This window comes from Thamnophis sirtalis, unplaced genomic scaffold, assembly GCF_051295495.1.
Source record: "Thamnophis sirtalis isolate CommonGarterSnake01/CBP01778 unplaced genomic scaffold, rThaSir2_p1.2 scaffold_5, whole genome shotgun sequence".
Lineage (NCBI taxonomy): Eukaryota > Metazoa > Chordata > Lepidosauria > Squamata > Natricidae > Thamnophis > Thamnophis sirtalis.
This window is the reverse complement of record NW_028261385.1, coordinates 111,870,012-111,889,827: the sequence shown is the minus strand read 5'-3', so window position 1 is coordinate 111,889,827 and position 19,816 is coordinate 111,870,012. Positions and strand designations below refer to the sequence as shown.

The following is a 19,816-nucleotide window of genomic DNA, read 5'->3' as shown; positions in this document are numbered from 1 at the left end:
TTAAATAAATGGATATTTATCTGCATTGATGATTATGGTATGGCCCGAATCTATTCTTTTCAGGCAAGGAATAATTTGAAGGTAATGATATAGTAAGCAACTACTATATTATATTCCTACCTTTTTGATCACTCACAATAAAACAAGTAGAGTCTGGTTTCAAACCAGGAAATGCTGGTGGAGAATTCTGGGAGTTGATGATCAAACATTTTATAGTTTTTGAGATTGAAAAATTGATACAAAGTGAGATATAAAAACTTCTCCTGCTTCCTTCCTAATATTCCTATCACCTTAGGAAGAGAAATGTTCAGTACAGCACAATTGGAAAATTTGGGATTGTGAAATGGAGGAAGTGAATTGAATAGATATGAATTGAAAGCAGCAAAAAGGAAAGCAAGATCTGAGCCAGAAAGGCGCGAACACGTGCATATCAAATGATTGCCCAGCCCCCTCCCTCAAGTTACCCCAGCCCAGTGTCCAACCTGCAATTCCCTAAGGTGTCATGTGGGGTACATCTTCAAAGGACCTCATCAGGTTGGTATGCGAGACAGTTGGCCTTGACCAAGACCAAACATTAGCCATCAGCATGCGCAGAGAATGGTGAGAACAAAACTCCCTTTCCCAATACATGCCCCCACCCTCCCTGTTTCTATGGCAGCCGATAGCAAGCAAGCGAAGCAGAGGCTGACACTGAGCTTCGCTCAAAGGGGAAGTGTGGTAAAAGGCCATTTTATTTGCAGGGTGGCCTCCGGCAGACCCCTGAAAGGATAAAATCATGTGTGTGGTGAGGAATTAGCCTTCATAAGAATAATATCAGAGGGAAAAGTTCCCTTTTGGCGAAGGACACAATCCATTCGCTGTTTGTCTGTTGGCGGTATCCTAACGCCATCCCTGCGTGAGGAAGTCAGCCATGGAATGGAGCCACCACGTCAGCAGTACCACTCCTTGGGGGCCAGGAGCCAGTCCCACTCCCAATCCTGAGGTGTTGAGCGGGAGGAAGTGGTCAGTGTTCGAGGCCCCGGCCCACGCAGGGATGTGACCAATTGAGCCCCGGGAGAAGTGCTTGTCTCTGGGGAAAGTGGGTCTCCCCATTGGGAGAGCAGGCAAGCCCCCTCCTGCTCACAAAGGGGATATGTGCCATGGCCTTGGTGAAGGTGGCTGTCAGAGTCAGGCCCATAAACCACAGATCAGAGAGAGAGCCCCTTCTCTCCTCCTCCCCCAGGCTCCACGGATTCAGTCGGTTCGCCAAACTGCACAAAAAGTTAGCTAGCAGTTCTAATGAACCAATGCGAACCAGCTACATTCCACCATTGATCTTAGGTATTGTTCCACCATTGAATTAGCTTTCTCTGCCACTCCATTAGTAGTAGGATGAAAGGTAGAGCTAAGCCCTTGGAATGAACCTATCTTCAAAAATTCCTGCCAGAACATTGCAGTAAACTGTACCCCCAGGTCTGAGATAGCAATAGCAGTTAGACTTATATACCACTTCACAATGCTTTACAGCCCTATATAAGCTGTTTACAGTGTCAGTATACTGCCCTCAACAATCTGGGTCCTGATTTTACTGACCTCAGAAGGATGGAAGACTGAGTCAACCTTGAGCCTGATGAGATTCAAATTGCCAAATTGCTGGCAGTCAGCAGAAGTAGCCTCCAATACTGCATTTGAACCACTGCACTATTTTGGCTCTTATAGTCAACCTTGGGATCTCATGCAGCCTGTTCATATGTTGCATAAACATTTTTGCTAAGACCCAGGCTGAAGGGAGCTTTGGGCACGGTATGAAATGTGCCTGTTTTGAGAACAGGTTTACAACGGTTCATATTACAGTGTTCCTGCCATTCTTAGGAATGGTGGGTTGGCTATTGGCTGTAGCAGTCCAGGGGTTTTCCTGGGAAAGCACTTCATAGATGCGCTTACAGGACAACTCACACATAGGCTTCTATGTCCTTCATTCTCGCCCATCAAAACTGTTGTCAGCATTCAAAATATCATCCAAAATTAGAGTCCAAGGCAACTTCCAATTTATTAAGAGAGACATGTTGGCACATCTGTGGAAACCCGAATCTGAGCTTTCTGGGTTTCCTCACCCAGTTGAAAGTTCATGATCTTGCCCCCATACCCACAAGTTCATCACATGGTCCAATCTTCCACTGCCACATTGGCAGTTCCACCCATCCAGTTCCAATCAGGCTCAGAGGTGCAGAGACAAAAGATAACCCTGGGCTTCTAGAAAGGAATTTTTTATTTTGACAACAACACATTCTACTCCTTACTATTCCCCCTCCCAATTACCCACTAATGAAAAAGCATAGTAAAATAATAGAGTGTGTGGCAGGCCAAAGATCCTAAAAGGCATCGGCTGCAGGCCTGACCACTGTCTTTTACAAAATGCAAGGTTTTTACAAACCCAAAATGCCCTGCTGGCTTCACATCATGACTCCTTTGTAGACCATAATTCTCTGACTATCTGGGACATATACTTTATTCCCCTTCCATTCTAAGCCTTGCTTTAGCATCAAATCACTCATGGTTTTGAGATCACTCATCCAGGATTTCTTTCAGTTGCAAGGTCAGTGAGTCTCCTCCTGACCCAGGGGGGCTCTTCTGGGGCTGGCTCATACGTGCTGGCACTACAAGTTGTTTGGATGGGATGATAGAATTAACAATATCTTTAGTTCTTCTATACTGAGGCAGGAGCGAGAGCGCATCTACTAGGAAATTCCCCCTCCCCTGGCAAATAGGGCAGAGTGAACTTGAAATGGTTAAAGTACTGGGCACACCAGACCTTGGGACCCTCAGTGCTATCAGATTTTTGTGATCAGTCATATACTTTAAATGGGATTTTGTTACCCTCTAACAACTACCTCCAGGTGAGGAGGGCCCAGCGGATGGCATAAACCTCCTTCTCCCAGATTGCCCACTACCCCTGAGTGTCAGACAGTTCCTGAGATGTATAGGCACAAGGCTGCAATTCTTCTGTTTCATTTCTCTGCAATAATACCGCCCCCGCTGCCACGTCACTACCATCTGCCTGGATCACGAATAGCTTATCTGGGTTCAGTGTTTCAAGACTGGCTCAACGGCAAAAAGTCTCTAGTTTTTCAAAAGCTGCTTGGCATTCAACAGTCCAATTCAAGGGTTGACTTGATCTCGGCTCCCCCCATCCTTTTAACAGGTTTGTGATAGGCCGTGCTATCTGTGCGAATGTGGGAATGAATTACCTATAAAAGTTGTCTACATTCAAAACACCTGCACACTGTGATATTGGGGGGTGGCAGCAGGGTCTCAAGATCTGCAAACAGACTCTTGGCATTCCATCCCCATCCCTGACATTCCAACCACCTCCCTGGCGGTTGTTGTCAAGCTGAGAGCGAAGAAGTAACTAGGTGAAAGAGCAGCTAACTCTTGACAAAAACTTAATATTTGAAAAAACAGACTTCAGATCAAAAATACTGTCAATGTATCTACTCTGTTATGGGAAATGCAGCAGCTTTTTTAAAATGCTATTTTCAATTAGATAAAAAGTTAAATAATTTTATGCTTGTAATATTGACATTCTAAAATGTGATTAATATTAATAAAATTATTTTCAATACTTTAAGCTTTATAAATAATATAATGTTAATAATTTATAACTGCATTGCATAAATTTTATTGAAGTGAACATTAAAATAAAAGTAAAATAGAATATCAAGATTTATAACAATAAAAGTGGAAAAAAAGACAGAAAATAGGCTTTAGTGTGAAATTTTTACACTATTATACACTGTTAGGTTTTCAAATTCTAGACACTACTATTTAATATAAGTCATAAGGCAAATATTTTGTAGCTTACTGAATAATAATTGCAGGTGAATGGACTTTTTCTTTTTTTGTAGTTGATGTGTCTGCAACAGTACCTATGCAAGTTTCACCTATGGATTTTCACTTGGATCATCAATTCTCCATATCAGTGACTGAACCTACATTACGCGAACAGCAGCTCCAACAGGAATTGTTAGCCCTCAAACAAAAACAACAAATCCAGAGACAGATCCTCATAGCAGAATTCCAGAGACAGCATGAACAACTTTCTCGTCAACATGAAGCTCAACTACATGAACACATAAAGGTGTGTGATGCAGCTTGAAGTGCAGGGATGTTGGGTATGTGTGCAAGCCTGTGGTTCCTATATATTTATTGTATTTTTAAAATGTGTCTGTGTGTGTGTGTTTGCCTCCCTGATTGACTGATGGATTGATTGGAGTATTACTCTTGCTAATGTGCAAGAAATTCAGTTTTCATAGTATCTCAGTGAGTAAGTGAACAACGATAATCAACAGGACTTTACCAAGGGAGTTTTGTGTGGGAGGAAAGGGGAGATGATCCTCCTTCTCTTTTTACTCTTTTTTGTTCTAGTTCAGAAAGATGATTTCTGGAAACTTAGAACCAGGGCAATTTACATGGAAAAAACATTGTGAATTTGGTTAGAATGCTCAGTGGGGAGGTTGCAAACCACATGAACAGCAAAGGAAATATCATGATCAGCAAATGTATTTTTCTTTCTGCTACAAGTGCTATTGTATTGGAAGAGTAAATTAATGCTATGCTACAACACATGAGGAAAATAATAATTTTCTGAACAGCACAGATAAAGCTCTTCAAGAGAAGGGAAAACCAGAGGACAGGGAAATTTCCCTTTGGTAGAGACTGACATATGGAAAATGTAGTCCAAAGAAGCATTCAGTACCAATATAGCTCAGGAACTGGTGCAGGCTCTCTCTTCAGAGGACACAAAATACTTAAATCCCCATTGATCAAAGAAATTTGAGAGCTGCTTTGAGAAAGAGAAAAGGTGTGCCAAAACCCATGTTGAGAGGGACAGAGATGGCTGTATACAGTGCATATTAGAAAAATATTAGAAAAATATTAGAAAAAAAACTGTATTAAAATCAGTTTGCTTCAACTCATATAATTGTAAGGTTGGAACTAGTCCCTTCCAACCTTACAATTATATGAGTTGAAGCAAACAATATTGTGAGGATTCCTGTTCTGTGCAGAGGCTTGGACTAGTCCCTTCCAACCCTCTGCACAGAACAGGAATCCTCACAATATTGTGGATAAATGGCATTTTTTTCCTTAAAACCCTCCATTATGGAACATCCACAAATTCAGGAGACAAGTTGTTCTTTAGGTAAAACATGTCCAATTTCTATATCTGTTCTTTATATATGGAATTTAACTTCCAAGCACCTTATACTCTTTGCTACATTCTTCTCTGTACTCTTTCCAGTTCCTTAGCATTGTTTTGGCATGTGATAACTAGAAACGCCAGGGAGAAAAGTCTTCCATAGGGCAGAGGCTGCTAAAGAAAAGACACACTTCCTAGATCCCATAAGATGGCAACATTTAAAAGAGCAGGCCCCCTCTATCCAATCTGGTAAGATGGGCAGATGGCTTTAGAGAGAGTTGCTATTGTAAATAATTTGGTCCTGTGCCATTTAGGGATTTAAAGGTTTTCAGAGTATAAGATGCTCCAGAGTATAAGATGCACATTAGTTTTGGGGGAGGAAAACAAGAAAAAAATTCTGCCTCTGCCTACCAGGTATTCATCTGGCTAGCGTCGTTGCAGCAAATAGCAAAGTTAGCTTCAGCACGTTATCTCAGCTTGATTCAGCACAAGCAGCTGATTGGCAGTTGGATCGGCCTCCTGGAATACCTCCAATCAGATATTCCAGGCTGCGGGGATCACCACAGTCCATCGCCACCTCCATACCTTGTGTTTTTGCCTCAGTGCCTTGCCTCAAAACACTCCATTTTAGACCTGTTCCAGGCTGTGGAGGTCACCACAGCACATCACTGCCGATGGCTGTCTCCATGCATCACATTTTTTGCCTACGTGTGTTGCATTTTCAGCCTCCTCGCACCCCGTTTTTGGCCTCCGCGCATTGCTGCCACTGCCGCTTCCCATTGCCTGGAACCGCCTGAAAAAGTGACACACAGAGACCCAAAATGCAATGTGTGGATCACCCTCTTTTAGGGGGGTAAAAAGTGCATCTTATACTCTGAAAAATACGGTAATAATTAACACCTTGACTTGTGCCCTTAAACAGCAATATTTAAATCTTACCTTCTCAATAGAGGTGGAGATAGTATCCATGCATCGGTTGACATTGTCTGCCTTCTGATTGGACTGAGTCAGATTAAAGATAGTAAGACATGCCCCCTGTTGCTAACCTTACCCAGCTATTCAACTCAATCCACTTCAGAGGACAGACATGTCATTGTTAGCTCCTTCGTATGATTATTGTTACCACTATAAATTGATAGCTTCTTATATTGTCTCATAATATTGCACTGGATTGAGGCGGATAGGATCATTTGGTCTGCCTGTCCAGTGGGCTGAAGTAAAAGGGACTGTGCCCTTGCTCACACTTTGGGGCATCTGGTTGCCCACGGACAATTGACAGAGCAGGAGAGAGTGGAGCGCCCTTTGTCTATGCCATTAAATGAGGCGTGTTTTTGTCCTGCGGGCTGAAAACCATGTCTGTTAATTTCCTGAAAGCCGCGGCTGCCTCATTTCACCCAGAAACTTTGACAGTTAGCCGGAAATGCCTCGGCTGAGACGTCGGCTGTCAGCGTGGACTTAAAAGCTTTCAGGCTTTCAGCTTGGCTTGTCTGCAGCATGGGGAGATGGCTGGAGAGTGCAATATGTGCAGAGAGGTTTCCCTTGGCTGTGTGAGCTTGGAGGTGGTTGGATCATTACCACGCGGCTCTGGCTGACAGCCCTTTGATCCCTCGTGGTCGGCCTTGCCGGCAGCGATAAAGAAAAGCCTTTAAAGTGCCAAGCAAAGACAGACAAGCCCTGGGGGAGCGAGCAGTTGATTTAAGCCTCTGTGAGCTTTATATTTACCATCGCCTCAGCCTCTGAGCAGTTTATTCACATCTACCTCAGCCTCCATTGCATCTGTCACCTGAGGGCCGTTAAAAAAAAGTGCGAGAGCCATTTTGTTGCTGTTACTCTCCTGTCAAAATGGCGCACCGGTAGCGGCCCTGTACATAGCAACCACCATGCCAGGATCTCAGGAGGAGGTCCTCAAGCCGGAGGACAAGAGGGCTGATCTCACAATGCAATGCTGTCATCAGGCTGCGGCTTGGGCAGTGCGAGCCTCCACCATGGTGTCGTTCTTCTCCTGGTTGTGCCTCTTTTGGCTCCAACAGCTCCAGCAGAGAATCCCAGCAGCTGATTCGAGAGCCCATCAGAACCTAAATAAGATCATGGCAGTGGTCCAGTTTATGGCTGATGTGACCCTCAATGCCACCAGATTTACATCCAGGGCCATGGCCTCTTCTGTTGTATCCCATCGTTTACTGTGGCTGCGCCAGTGGCAGGCGGACATGAGGCATAAGTCGAGTTTCGCATTGGCCCGCGACAAAGGGGGCTCCCTGTTTGGAGAGGTTCTAGAGCCACTTCTTACAGAGAACAAAGATAAAAGAAAAAAATTGCCTTCAGCTTCCCAGAAGGAGGCTCCCCGCACAACACCGTATACCAGAAGGCAGCCCTTTCGGGCATGACTACGGTACCTCCTTTTGAAGCCACAATTATGGTTCCCCAGGTTTCAGAGCCCGGGGGGGGGGTTATCACCAGAGGCAGTGACAACAGGCCTATAGGTACTAGAGAGGCAACCTGCCCAAGAAGCCCTATGGAGGGGAGGAGGGGGAGATCGCGGTTTCTGCAAGACACAGGTCTCATCAGACCTCCATTCCCATCAGGAGGGCGTTTGGCATTTTTTGCAAACCGGTGGGACAAAATTACCTCTGATGACTGGGTACGGTGCACAGTTAGGTCAGGCTTAGCTCTAGAATTCCTCTCTACCTCTCCTCAGTTTCTTTATTCATTGCCAGGTGTCCTGCAATCCGGACAGATAAACCCTAATGAATTCAGCAATACAACATCTCCTGGACATCAGGGCTGTCCAACTGGTTCCGGCTGACCAATTACATCAGGGTTTCTATTCTATTCTTTTTGTTATTCCCAAGGCCTCAGGTGGTTGGAGAGCAATTCTAGACCTAAAATGGCTCAACCGTCATTTGAAATATCAGCGGTTTAAAATGCACTCTTTGCATTCTATTTTAACGGGTGTGGGAGGGTGACCTCCTCACATCAATTGACTTGACAGAGGCTTACCTGCACATCCCTATTCTACATGAACACTGCAGGTTTCTGAGATTCGGTTATGGGGGCGGCACTATCACTACAAGGCCCTGCCATTCGGCCTTTCCTTCACTCCCTGGGCTTTCACCAAGGTACAGGCAGCATTGGCAGCACATCTGAGGGCTTTGCCCATGCGTGTCTAATGCTACCTTGATGATATGTTATTACAATCCAGATCAATATCTAGAGCAAGGCAGGACTTAGAAGTAACAATACGCACCTTAGAGGCCCACAGGTTCTCTATAAATAGGGACAAAAGTCATCTTAAACCCACCATCCGGATCTTACACCTGGGGGCATGGGTTGATTCTGTTTCCAGGCAGGTTTTCCTGTCACAGGAAAGGCAAGCGAGTATTAAGCAACTGGTTGGGGAGGTTTTGAGTCATCGCAGAGTCTCCCTGGCCGCCTTGTCCCACTTGCTGAGGAAACTAGTGTCGGCTATCAACATCATTCCTTGGGCACGCTTACATACTAGGGACCTACAGTGGTTTCTCTTACCCTTTCAGAAGGCTCGCAGGAGTGCATCGCTGTTGAAGGTCCCTGTTCCCGCAGACGTCCTCTGCCATCACCAGGGGCTACCACAGCCATCACCAGGGACTACCACTTCAGGGTCACTCACAGGGTGACAGTCACCACGGATGCCAGCCTGTATGGCTGGGGGCTCATCTGCTGCCGCAAATGGCCCAGGGACAATGGGACCAGGTGGACAAGACTCACAACATAAACTGGTTGGAACTCAGAGCCATCCACCTGGCCCTCCAGAGGTTTCTCAGAACTGTTGCTGGCCAAACACATGTTAGTCTTGATGGACAACGTGGCCGTCAAAGCCCACGTGAACCTTCAGGCGGCACAAGGTCTAGAATCTCATGAAGAAAGCCAAGGAACTGGACCTTTGGGTGGAGAGGCACTTGGCTTATTTGACAGCAGAACACATCTCGGAGGTGGTAGGAATGTTCCGGCCGACTGGCTCAGCCAAGCCAAGATGGACCATGCAGAGTGGCGCCTCCATCCGCACCTATTCCAACAGATCTCAGATCAATTCGGCTCACCAGTTGTGGACCTGTTCGCCACCCCACACAACACACAGCTCCCCTGCTTTTACGCGAGGTTTCGGATGCAAGGAGCGGAGGCGACAGATGCTGTCAGTGGTCTTTGCCCCCCTCCCCAGACTTCTTTATGCATTTCCCCTGCTGCCCCTGATTCCTTGGGTGTTGTGCAAGGTGATCACCGAAAAAGCAGAGGTAATCCTGGTGGCCCCTCATTGGCCGTGTCAGCCTTGGTTCGCTGACCTTGTTGGTAACCAGAATCTGGAGGATCCCTCAGGCCAAGGGTGCCTTCAGCCAGGGGGCGCTGGAGCATCCGGACCCTCAGTGGCTCCAGCTGACCGCCTGGCACTTGAGCGGGACACTCTGATGGAGGACAATTTTTCCTCTAGGGTCATAGGCATGAACCAGGCCTCCAGGAGGCCTTCCACGATCCGCATATATGATGCTATATGGTGTAATTTCTGCAAATGGTGTGGCACCAAGACTATCCATACTACACAGCTTCTGTGCCTCAGGTATTGGAATTTCTCCAAGATGGGCTGGAGAAAAGGTTATCACCCAATACACTGAGATGGCAGGTAGCCTCTCTGGCCACGATTCTGACTTGGGGGGGGGGGACAACAACCTTTATCCCACCACCAGACTGTGAGGAGGTTCCTGAAGGGGGCGGTCAACTTGATACCACCGGTGGTTTACTGCTACCCCACATGAAATTTGTCTAAAGTTTTATGAGCTCTAAAACCCTTATGCTCTGTAGAACTACAGTTCCTTATGTGGAATGTGGCCTTCCTGGTGGCCATCACCTCCACCAGGAGGATCTTGGAACTGCAGACTTTGTCAGTGAGGGAGGATCTTTATACATTCCACACCGACAGGGTGGTACTACGGGTAGATCCTTCCTTTACACCAAATGTTTCCTCCTGGTTCCACAGGGAGCAGGAGTCGTTTTGCCCAACTTCTGCCCTTCGCCTAATCATCCCTTGGTGAGACGGTGGCACAAGCTGGATATGTGACGTGCCCTTAAGGTCTATATCAGTTGCACTTCTGACTTTAGCAGGTCGGAAACGCTGTTTGTGTCGTTTTAGTCAGCGACTCTAGGTCGGAAGGTGGCTTTGCAGCTGCATAGCTAGGGCATATAGTTCACAGCATGACCCGGTGCCAAGAGGCATAACTGCGCACTCCACCAGAAGTATGGCTACTATGGCAACCTGGGCTACACAAGCTTTGCTGGATGAAACCTACAGGGCGGCCACCTGGACTTCACCTTCCCCGTTCATTATCAACTATAAAATAGATAAATTTGCATCTGCAGAGGCGGCCTTTGGCCGTAGGGTCTTACAACCGGTCCATTTGGCCACACCTGTTTCTGATCGGGACAATAGTGCTTGGGTATGTCCCATGCATGGATGCTATCTCCACTATTGAGAAAGGGTGTTGGTACTTACCTGATATGCCTCTTCTAATAGGTTGGAGATAGCATCCATCCCCTCCCTGCTCTCTGACTCATCTGATTTGTGACCTATTCTGATATTCCCTCGATATCTTGGGTTTCTGTAACTCAAGGAGAGTTATGATTCAAGTTGTTCGTGGTAGAAGTATTCTTTCTTAAGACTTAATTGATGAGTTATTGTTTACTTAAGTTATGCTCCAGACACGTTGAGTCTAAGTTTTTTCTTTGCCAAATAGCTGGGTAAGGCTAGCAACAGGGGGCGTGTCTTAACTATCTTTAATCAGATTCAGTCCAATCACAAGGCAGACAATGTCAACCCATGCATGGATGCTATCTCCACCCTATTAGAAGAGGCATATCAGGTAAGTACCAACACTCTTTTTATGGCACTATTAAAGCTTTTAAAGTAAATGTAATTTGATAGTTTATTATATATTTTGTGTAGAATTCATATACATATATCTGCAAAAGTTTTCAAAATTTTAATACTGTCAATATCAGTATCCACACCTGTGTATCCAATGGTGGGAAATGAAGGAGAGGGAAGTAACAAGGGAAGAAGACAGTTCATCAAACCAGCTTGTATCAGGATCTTCAAGGCCGTTTCCCTGAGAATGGAATGTTACCAGTTTCATACCTCAGAGTTTTTCAAAACGTCATACCGGCATCACATTGGCTGGCAAGAGGACTGCTCATGGGGGAGGGATTGGGAGTTGGAAAGAATAGCTTTGTATTTTGCACGGGAACACCAGATTCTGCCTGACTTTGTGGTAACCAATTTCATTCAGTAAAAGTTCCTTTGCTTCAACTGAATGGAGTCACAGGTTTTACTTTCCTAAGAAAGCAAACTGGGGCAGTCTGACAAATACAGTGTTTCACATTTTTGTGGGAATCTTTTATTTCAAAAATACCTTTCAAAAAGACTAATTTGTCAATTAAAGAATTTGAACTTTATGATTTTATCATTATGGTTCATCGCACAGTTACCGACATATTCAGATTAGATTTGGCATTTTTATCCACTTATTGAATCCTTCCCAAGTATCTGGTATAGGAAGATGTTGATGTTTTATGGTACTAGAGATATCATCACAGGATTTGAGCTTCCTTTTGTAGTTAACTGATGGTGAATTTGTCACTGTTAATGATGTTCAAGTGGTGATCCAGTTGCTTTGGGATTGCACCTATTATTATTAATACTACCTCTGCTTTCTTTTGCCACAGTAGTTCTATTTCTATTTGCAGGTCTTTGCTTGTTGTTATCTTCTCCACAAAATACAAAGAACTGCGAATAGAAATTTCATCAGTGCAATGGTGTAGAATGAGGGTTACCTTGCTGCATTTATAATCTTTGCAGGTTTGAATTCTGTGTGGTGATTGGCTGCTTGTAGGGAAGCGTCCATTGATTGGGAGATGGATTGTTCGTTCTAATTGACCTGCCTTGTCAGTTTATTTTGAATGGTTTGGATCTTGCGTCTGATTGGCTAGTAAAACACATTTAGTTCTGTAGTTTGCTGTTGCCTCCTTTATTTTGGTAGCAGGCTTCCAGGATTCTCTGACTTTTCTATTATTTACATGGCTGATAAATTCATACAAGTTATCCTCAAGAAATGACAGGCCATTTAATGACTGTTCAAAATAATGATCAACACCCCAAACTACATGCAAACTTGTTTCAAAGTTATGACAGATGAAATGTTCCTGTGGTCATTCGCAGATGCTGTGCCCTCCCCTGCCTGTTTTCCCTCCCATCCCCTGTAGTGCTTAGGCCTGTTCCCCATGCCTCCTAGAAGCAGCTGCCATTTTCAGCACCCCTAAAATAGCAGCTACTTACCAAGCTTTCTGTACCTATGCTAAATTGGTCCTTAAGATAACTTCAGGATGAGCTTCCCAGAACCTTTCCCTTGCTTAATCTCCTTCCTCCTCCCTCAAGCCACATTTCTTCAATAAAAAATCAAAAAGCTGGGAGGGACAGATTTGTAAAACTCCCCCATCCTTCCCAATTAGTTGTTAAAACTAATCTCTCCTTCTCCCCTCCAACCAATATCCCTTTTTAAAAACCTTACCTGTGATTTACTGTCTATAGTGGGCAGTCTACAGTTTAACCTTTAAACCCTAGCTTTAAATAACCTATCCTTAATAATTTTTACATTTTTGGTTTGCTTTTTTTGTTTACTTCAGGGGAAAAAGCTGCAGAAAGATTTTCTGTGAGGGAGCATCCCACAAACTTTACATCATATTGCAATGGAATGCTCTCCTCAGAAGATTCTCTGGATCCCTGCAAGAACTACATTATCTTGTGGGCACCGTTGTCCAGTAGTTAAATGATACAGATATTGGGCCATTGGCTTAGCTATTCTAGTAACTGCTCATGCGTAATTTAATTTTATTCATCATTCATATTGGGTGTTTTTAAAATAATCACAGAATAACAGAGTTGGTAGGGACCTTGGAGGTCTTCATGTCCTCCTCTGATATACCATTTCAGACAAATGGTTGCCCAATCTCTTCTTAAAAATCTCCAGTGTTGGAACACCCACAACTTCTGGATGCATGTCCTTAATTGTTCTGTCAGAAAATTTCTCCTTAGTGTTAAGTTGATTTTCTCCTTGATTAGTTTTCATTCATTACTTCTTATCCTACCTTCAGGTGGTTTGGGGGGGGGGGTCTAAGACAACTCACTACGGGCCACTTGCTGTTGGACAACTCATCTGGGGACAATTCAGTGCTGTTTCATTCAGTTACTTTTATTATTGGTAGCCATGTTTCATTGAAATTATTGTAACTCTTGTATTTCTAGATTCTTTGTTTTATTATTATTGACTGTGGTTCCATTTAAATTAATTTAACTTTTGTATTTGTTTAATTGTCCTGTGGTAAGTCCCACAGTCTGTTGGCTGTGACCAATTGTCTCATGGCCAGTTGGCCATCGCAAATTGTCCCATTCCGCTTTAGAGAATAGGATCCCCTTCTATGTGCAGCCCATTAGATATTAGAAAACTATTATCATGTCACTCCTGATCCTTCTTTTAATTAAACTAAACATACCCAATTCCTCCAACCATTTTTCATATGTTTTAGCTTCCAGTTCCCCAATTGTCTTTGTTGCTCTTCTCTGTAGTCTTTCTAGAGTCTCAACATCTTTTTTTATATTGTGGTGACCAAAACTAATATAATATTCCAAGTGTGGTCTTATGGAGGCATTATAAAGTGGTACTAGCTCTTCATGTGATCTTGATTCTACTCTTAATACAGCCTAGGACTATGTTGGCTTTTGTGACAGCTCATCTAAATCATTAATGAAGATATTGAACAGAACGTGGCCTAACATACAGCCTTGGGATACCTCTCTGCATGCTTCCCTCCCTATACATGCTATTCCATTAAGGATTATATGTTGAATGTGGTTGGTCAGCCAGTTACGAATATACAATTTTTAAAAACACTGCTTACTCTGTCTTAACAAAAGTGACATGGTATCCTTAAATATACAATAATACCTTCCTTTCAGATAGTTACCTATAAATAAATTGAAGCTTGAGGATGAAGGTTTGTTCTCCAAGCTTGTGGATTGGTTTCTGAACATTTCATTACCAGGCTAGGTAACATTTTCAGCAGAGTTTAGGAGATGTCAGTGTTCTTGTGTTAAAAGGGGTTCAGGTGTGGGTGTATCAATTAAGGTGATGGGTCAGCTGTGAGTCATCAGTGAATCTTGTAATAGGTCTTGTGATAAAGATTCCATGATTCCATCAATTATTTCTTGTCTGGCTTTCAGGTGCCTTGGAAAAAAGCTTGACCACTTCCTCTCTGTGCGCCTCAGATATTGGAACACTGCTATCATGTTTCCCCTGGTCCTTCTGTTCACTGGGTTAGCCATGCCCACTTCCTGTAACATTCTTCATATGTTTTAGTCTCCAGTCACCTATTCACCTTGGTTGCTCTTCTCTGCACTTTTGCTAGAGTTTCAACATCTTTTTTATAGTGTGGTGACCAAAACTGGATGCAGTATTCTAGATGTGGTCTTACTAAAGCTTTATAGAATAGTATTAGTGCCTCACTTAATCTTGATTGTGTCCCTCTGTTAATGCAACTCAGGTGTCAGGGTTTCACCTGACATTAGGATTTCTTTGGCTTTTTTGGCTGCCGCTGCACACTGCTGGCTCATATTTAGCTGGTTGTCCATTAAGACTCCAAGATCCCTCTCACAGTTACTGCTATTAAGCCTGGTTTCATCCAGTCTATATGTGTCCTTTTAGTTTTTCTTGTCTAAGTGTAAGACTTTACTTTTCTGTATGTTGAATTTCATTTTGTTAGATAGGGCCCAGTGTTCAAATCTGTCAAGAGCCATCTGGATCTTGAGCCTATCATCTAGGTGTTAGCTATTCCAACCAGCTTAGTATCATCTGCGAATTCTCTTATTCCGTCATCTAAGTTGTTTATGAAGATATTGAAGAGTACTGGGCCTAAAATGGAACCTTGTGGTACCCTACTGCTTACTTTCCTCCATGTAGATGTAGACCCATTAAGGACTACTCATTGAATACGGTTTGTCAGCCAGTTACAAATCCATCTGGTGGTGATGCTATCTATTCCAGGAGTGATTTCATTGTGGGCAGCATCAGGGTTGTGTTTGACCTCGGAAGGCTGGGTTGAGGTGAAGGTCATGGTGGGTGTGGCCGGGGTAGACGTGGCCATGGTGGCCGTTTGACACAGGCTCAAGATACATTTTTCCCCCTTCAGTTCACCTCCCAATGATCTTGACCTGATATAATCTCCTTATCACAAGACCCATCACATGTGTCACTGATGACTCACAGATGACCCATCACAAAACTCTCACTTGATGCAGTCATACTTGAAGCCCTTAAAAAACAGAAGGACACTGACACTGACATTCCCTAAACTCTGCTGAAGATGTTACCTAGCCTGGTTACAAACATTCAAAAACCAAACCACAAGCTCGAAGAATGAACCTTCACTCTCATCCTACACCTGAGCTACAGATCTCTGTTTTGTAGAAGTTATGGATTTTTAAAATTATGGTGGTTTATTAAAAAGCAATTTACGATACAGAATTATGTTGCAAAAATACTGTTTAGTATGCTTGCCAGAATCTATGGTGTGATATTATCTTTTCTTTTTCTTCCTTGGTTTCTTACAATTTTGTCCTTGATGTAAAATGCTTTATTTTGATAGGTAGCAAGATGACATTTTAAGGACTTGAATAGTTAAGGATTGTGTGCATTTTTACCTTTTCTCTATTTTCTTGGCGTAACAGCAACAACAGGAGATTTTAGCAATGAAACATCAGCAGGAGCTATTGGAACACCAGAGAAAATTAGAACAGCATCGGCAGGAGCAAGAGTTGGAGAAACAACACAGGGAGCAGAAGCTCCAGCAGCTTAAAAACAAAGAGAAAGGAAAAGAAAGTAAGTAAAAGCATGCTAGGTATTATATTTATGTATTAGATATATTTCTCTGCAGCAAAAGTATAAAAAAAGAACTTGTACTTCATTGACTGCTCCTGCTCCTTTAACCTGAATAAACTGAGAGCCTAATTTATTGATAGCATTGAAAGGTATACACATGAGAATTGCAATCCCAATGTAGCCCAAGGATATTCACCACTGCCTAAGCAGAGGGTTGGACTAGAAGACCTCCAAGGTCCCTTCCAACTGTTATTCTATTTCTATTTCTCTTGAGAAGAACTTCAAAAGTTTTCTGCTATGAATGGAGATTTTGCTGGTTTTTTGGTTGCGACAAATGAAACAAAAATTACATTCGCAACTTAGATATTTGTAATCTTCCTCTTAAGATTTCAGATTTTATATTCTATGTTTTGTATTTTATTCCATTCCTTTTTGTTAAAATATGATGTGAATATGCCATACAATAAATAATAAACCATTGTGAAAACATTGCAAGGATTATGATACTGTTACCAGCAGTGGTGAGATTCAAATAATTTAACAACTGTTTTCTGCCCTAATGACCGGGTGGGTGGCCGTGGCCAGGGGCATGATAGCACTCAGATTCCTGTAGCACTTTGCCAGCCAAAACAGGGTGCGGGTTAATTACAAAATGTGGGCTTTGCATTTTGACATCCAGATCCAGCGAGCAAGAGGTGTGAGCTGCACAGAAAATACACTTTTGTTTGGTTATGAAGAAATATCCCCAAAGTCAGATGTACACTAAATGTAGACTGACTTTTAGCAAAGAGCAAATTTTGAAGCTCCGGGTAAAGAGGATTGATTTTAGGAGAGTAACCACAGTTTGCATGTTGGAGGTTCCTAAAGGAATGGTGGGAAACTCTGTATTTTAAAGAACATTTGAGGGAGTGCCCTTCTCTGCCTGAGGCTGTAGAGACCCTGCACCAATCAAAACCCTTTTTGTGAAGCAACTGAGCAATGCTGACAGGGTAAGCCGCTAGTATATGAAAATAAGAGCAAACTCCACTCCCTTCTAGTACTGATGATGTTTCCTAGTTTGGTAAATGAAGCATCTGCAAGAAAACCATCAAGCTCAGAGAGCACCAAGGAACCCATAATTCAACCCTGAGCTACAAATATTCTCTTGTATCAATAAACATTTTTTGGTTAGAGGACTCAGAATCTGCGTTATATGAGATGGCTCCCAGTCAATTTCATTCTAAATGATGATATCATTTCTGTAAATAAGCAATGTAGAATTATAATGGCTATTTGATCTTTCATACATAAAAAAAAAGCAAAGCTAAGGAATAAACAAATAAAAAACAAATTTGAAAAAAGAAAAAAGCCCAGGAAAGAAAAAGTGAAAGTGTAAGAAAGAAAGGAAAAGAAGGAAAAGTGAAAAAGAATTATTTTCAACATTATTTGGTACTGTCATAAATAAAAAAATATTTAACATTTGTCTACATTATTTCCCATCTTTAATCATCAAATCTGAAATCAACTTTTAATTTCAGTTTCTCACAAAAAATCCAGTAATGGTTCATATCGCTTTAATCACTATTTGTTAATGAAGCCACAACTGATTTATTTAATTGCACCAAACTCTAAATAAAACAGGAATGGAAAATTCTAAGCTCTAGTGTAGACCAATGCTTCTCAATTTTGGCAACTTTAAGGTGCATGGACTTCAATTCCCAGAATTCCCAAGGCAGCATGAAGTTTGCCCATCTTAAACTTGCCAAGACTGAAAAATGCTGATCTACAGATAGAGATTTTTCCATTCCTACTTTATTGGTTCCTACTTACTTATGAGCAGTCTTAATGCAAAATCCCCATTCCCAACCCTGAACGGCCTCGTGCACCACCCTGGAAGCAAACCGGGCCATGGGGGCCGCCTGGCGTCTCCTTCGCATCCTGTTCTGGGCCTCGAAGGCCTCCTGCACCATCCTGGAAGCAAAACGGGGCAAGGGAGCCACATGATACCCTCCGCACCCCATTTTGGGCCTGGAAGACCTCTTGCACCACCCTGGAAGGCAAAATGGGGTGCGCGGGAGGAGTCCAGGGAGGGTTGGGGTGAGCCCAGCCAAAAGTGGGATTAGCCAGTTCTCCAAACTGGGTAAAAAGTTAACTGGTTCACCCAAACCGGTGAGAATCGGCTGAATCCCACCTCAGGTTATCGGATTTCCTTCATTACTTTCAATATTTTAGTAATCATTTTTGTTCTGCTTTGTTCCTATTCTTTATAGGTCTCTCCTATCTATTGTTGTAAGACACCAGCTCTTAAGGGGATATTGTTCTTGCCTTTTCTAGTTTGATATGGGCAGTTGGACTGAGTGCTGTGCATATTGACAGAACCTCACACCTTAAATATTTTGCAGATGATGTTTTCGATTTCATTCATGTATTTAAAGGCCACCACTTTGTTTTACCAAGTCAATCAAACTTTACAGTATCAACTGCCATTTTAATATTATGGATATTTGTAGGAAATACAGGAACAGATCTTCTAACCAGGAGTGAAATTCAGCAGGTTCTGACAGTTCTGGACAGTTCTAGCGGAAATTTTGAATAGTCCAGAGAACCGGCAAATACCACCTTTGGCTGGCCCCAGAGTAGGGGGAGGGAATGGAGATTTTGCAATATCTTTCTCCCAGGAGTGGGGAGGGAATGGGGATTTTGCAGTATTCTTCCTCTGCCACGCCCAGAAAGCCATGCCCACAGAACCGGTAGTAAAAAAAAAAAAAAGAATTTCACCACTGGAACGATCTCCCCGTTGAGATCCGGACCCTTACTACCCTTCTGGCCTTCCGCAAAGCGACCAAGACCTGGCTGTTCCGGCAGGCCTGTTGAATTATCCAGCCCCATCCTAAGTTATGAATGTTGTTGGATTTTTAAATCGTTGTTTCTTATTTCTTGTATCCCCCCTTCCCTTCTTATTTGTAAGCCGCCCTGAGTCTTCCGAGAGTGGGCAGCATTCAAGCTAAATCAATTCAATTCAATTCAATTCACTGCTTCTACAGTAACTCTTTTGCATTCTGCATGTTCATAAATGACAAACATTCTGCTACTAACTTAATTTTTATATAGGCATTGCAGAGTCACATGCATGATAGATTTCTGGAACTCTAGTGGTTGAGAAAGTCTGGAAATTGCACATTTTGAATAGATGGTTAAAATTCGTAGAGATACCTACATATAGTCTTCTATATACGATCAGTTACTTAATGGCCACATACAACAGATACCTTCCCTCTCCAAAAGTTACATATGAACTTCTTCAAACTTGGGACAGCTGCAGCTCCCCCATGATTTTTCACCTTTCCAACTGATCACAGAGATGCTACAGGAATACAGGAAATTATGTCTCCAAATCAGAAATGTAGCAAAAGAGAGAACTCAAAATTCATTCCTGCTTTACATGCCATGCTTTCCATTTAATAAACCAAATTATTTATATAATAAATATTATATAGAATTGCTCAAATAAAATGAAAAATGAACTATTGTAAGACAGATTTTTTTCTGTACATAAGTTGATGTGACAAAAAATCGATATGTGGAAATCCTCTATTTTAGGAATACTTACTTAAAAGCAGAATAATTTGTTCTGTATAATTTTATTCCTGAAATATTACTTAACTGATCTTCTGTTTATAGGAAGAAGATAAATGTAATTATTTTTCAAGTA

General features: G+C 42.7%; 1 protein-coding gene across 4 annotated transcripts in view; it reads left to right on the top strand.

Moving 5' to 3' along the window:
• Positions 1–19,816, top strand: part of HDAC4 (histone deacetylase 4) — a 278,408-nt gene that overhangs the window by 74,580 nt on the left and 184,012 nt on the right. For all 4 annotated transcript variants that reach the window (XM_087716586.1, XM_087716585.1, XM_087716587.1 and 1 more), the window contains exons 3-4: positions 3,885–4,117; positions 15,975–16,125. In XM_087716586.1, the coding sequence (XP_087572712.1) occupies positions 3,885–4,117; positions 15,975–16,125 (384 nt within the window). The remainder of the gene's footprint in view (positions 1–3,884; positions 4,118–15,974; positions 16,126–19,816) is intronic.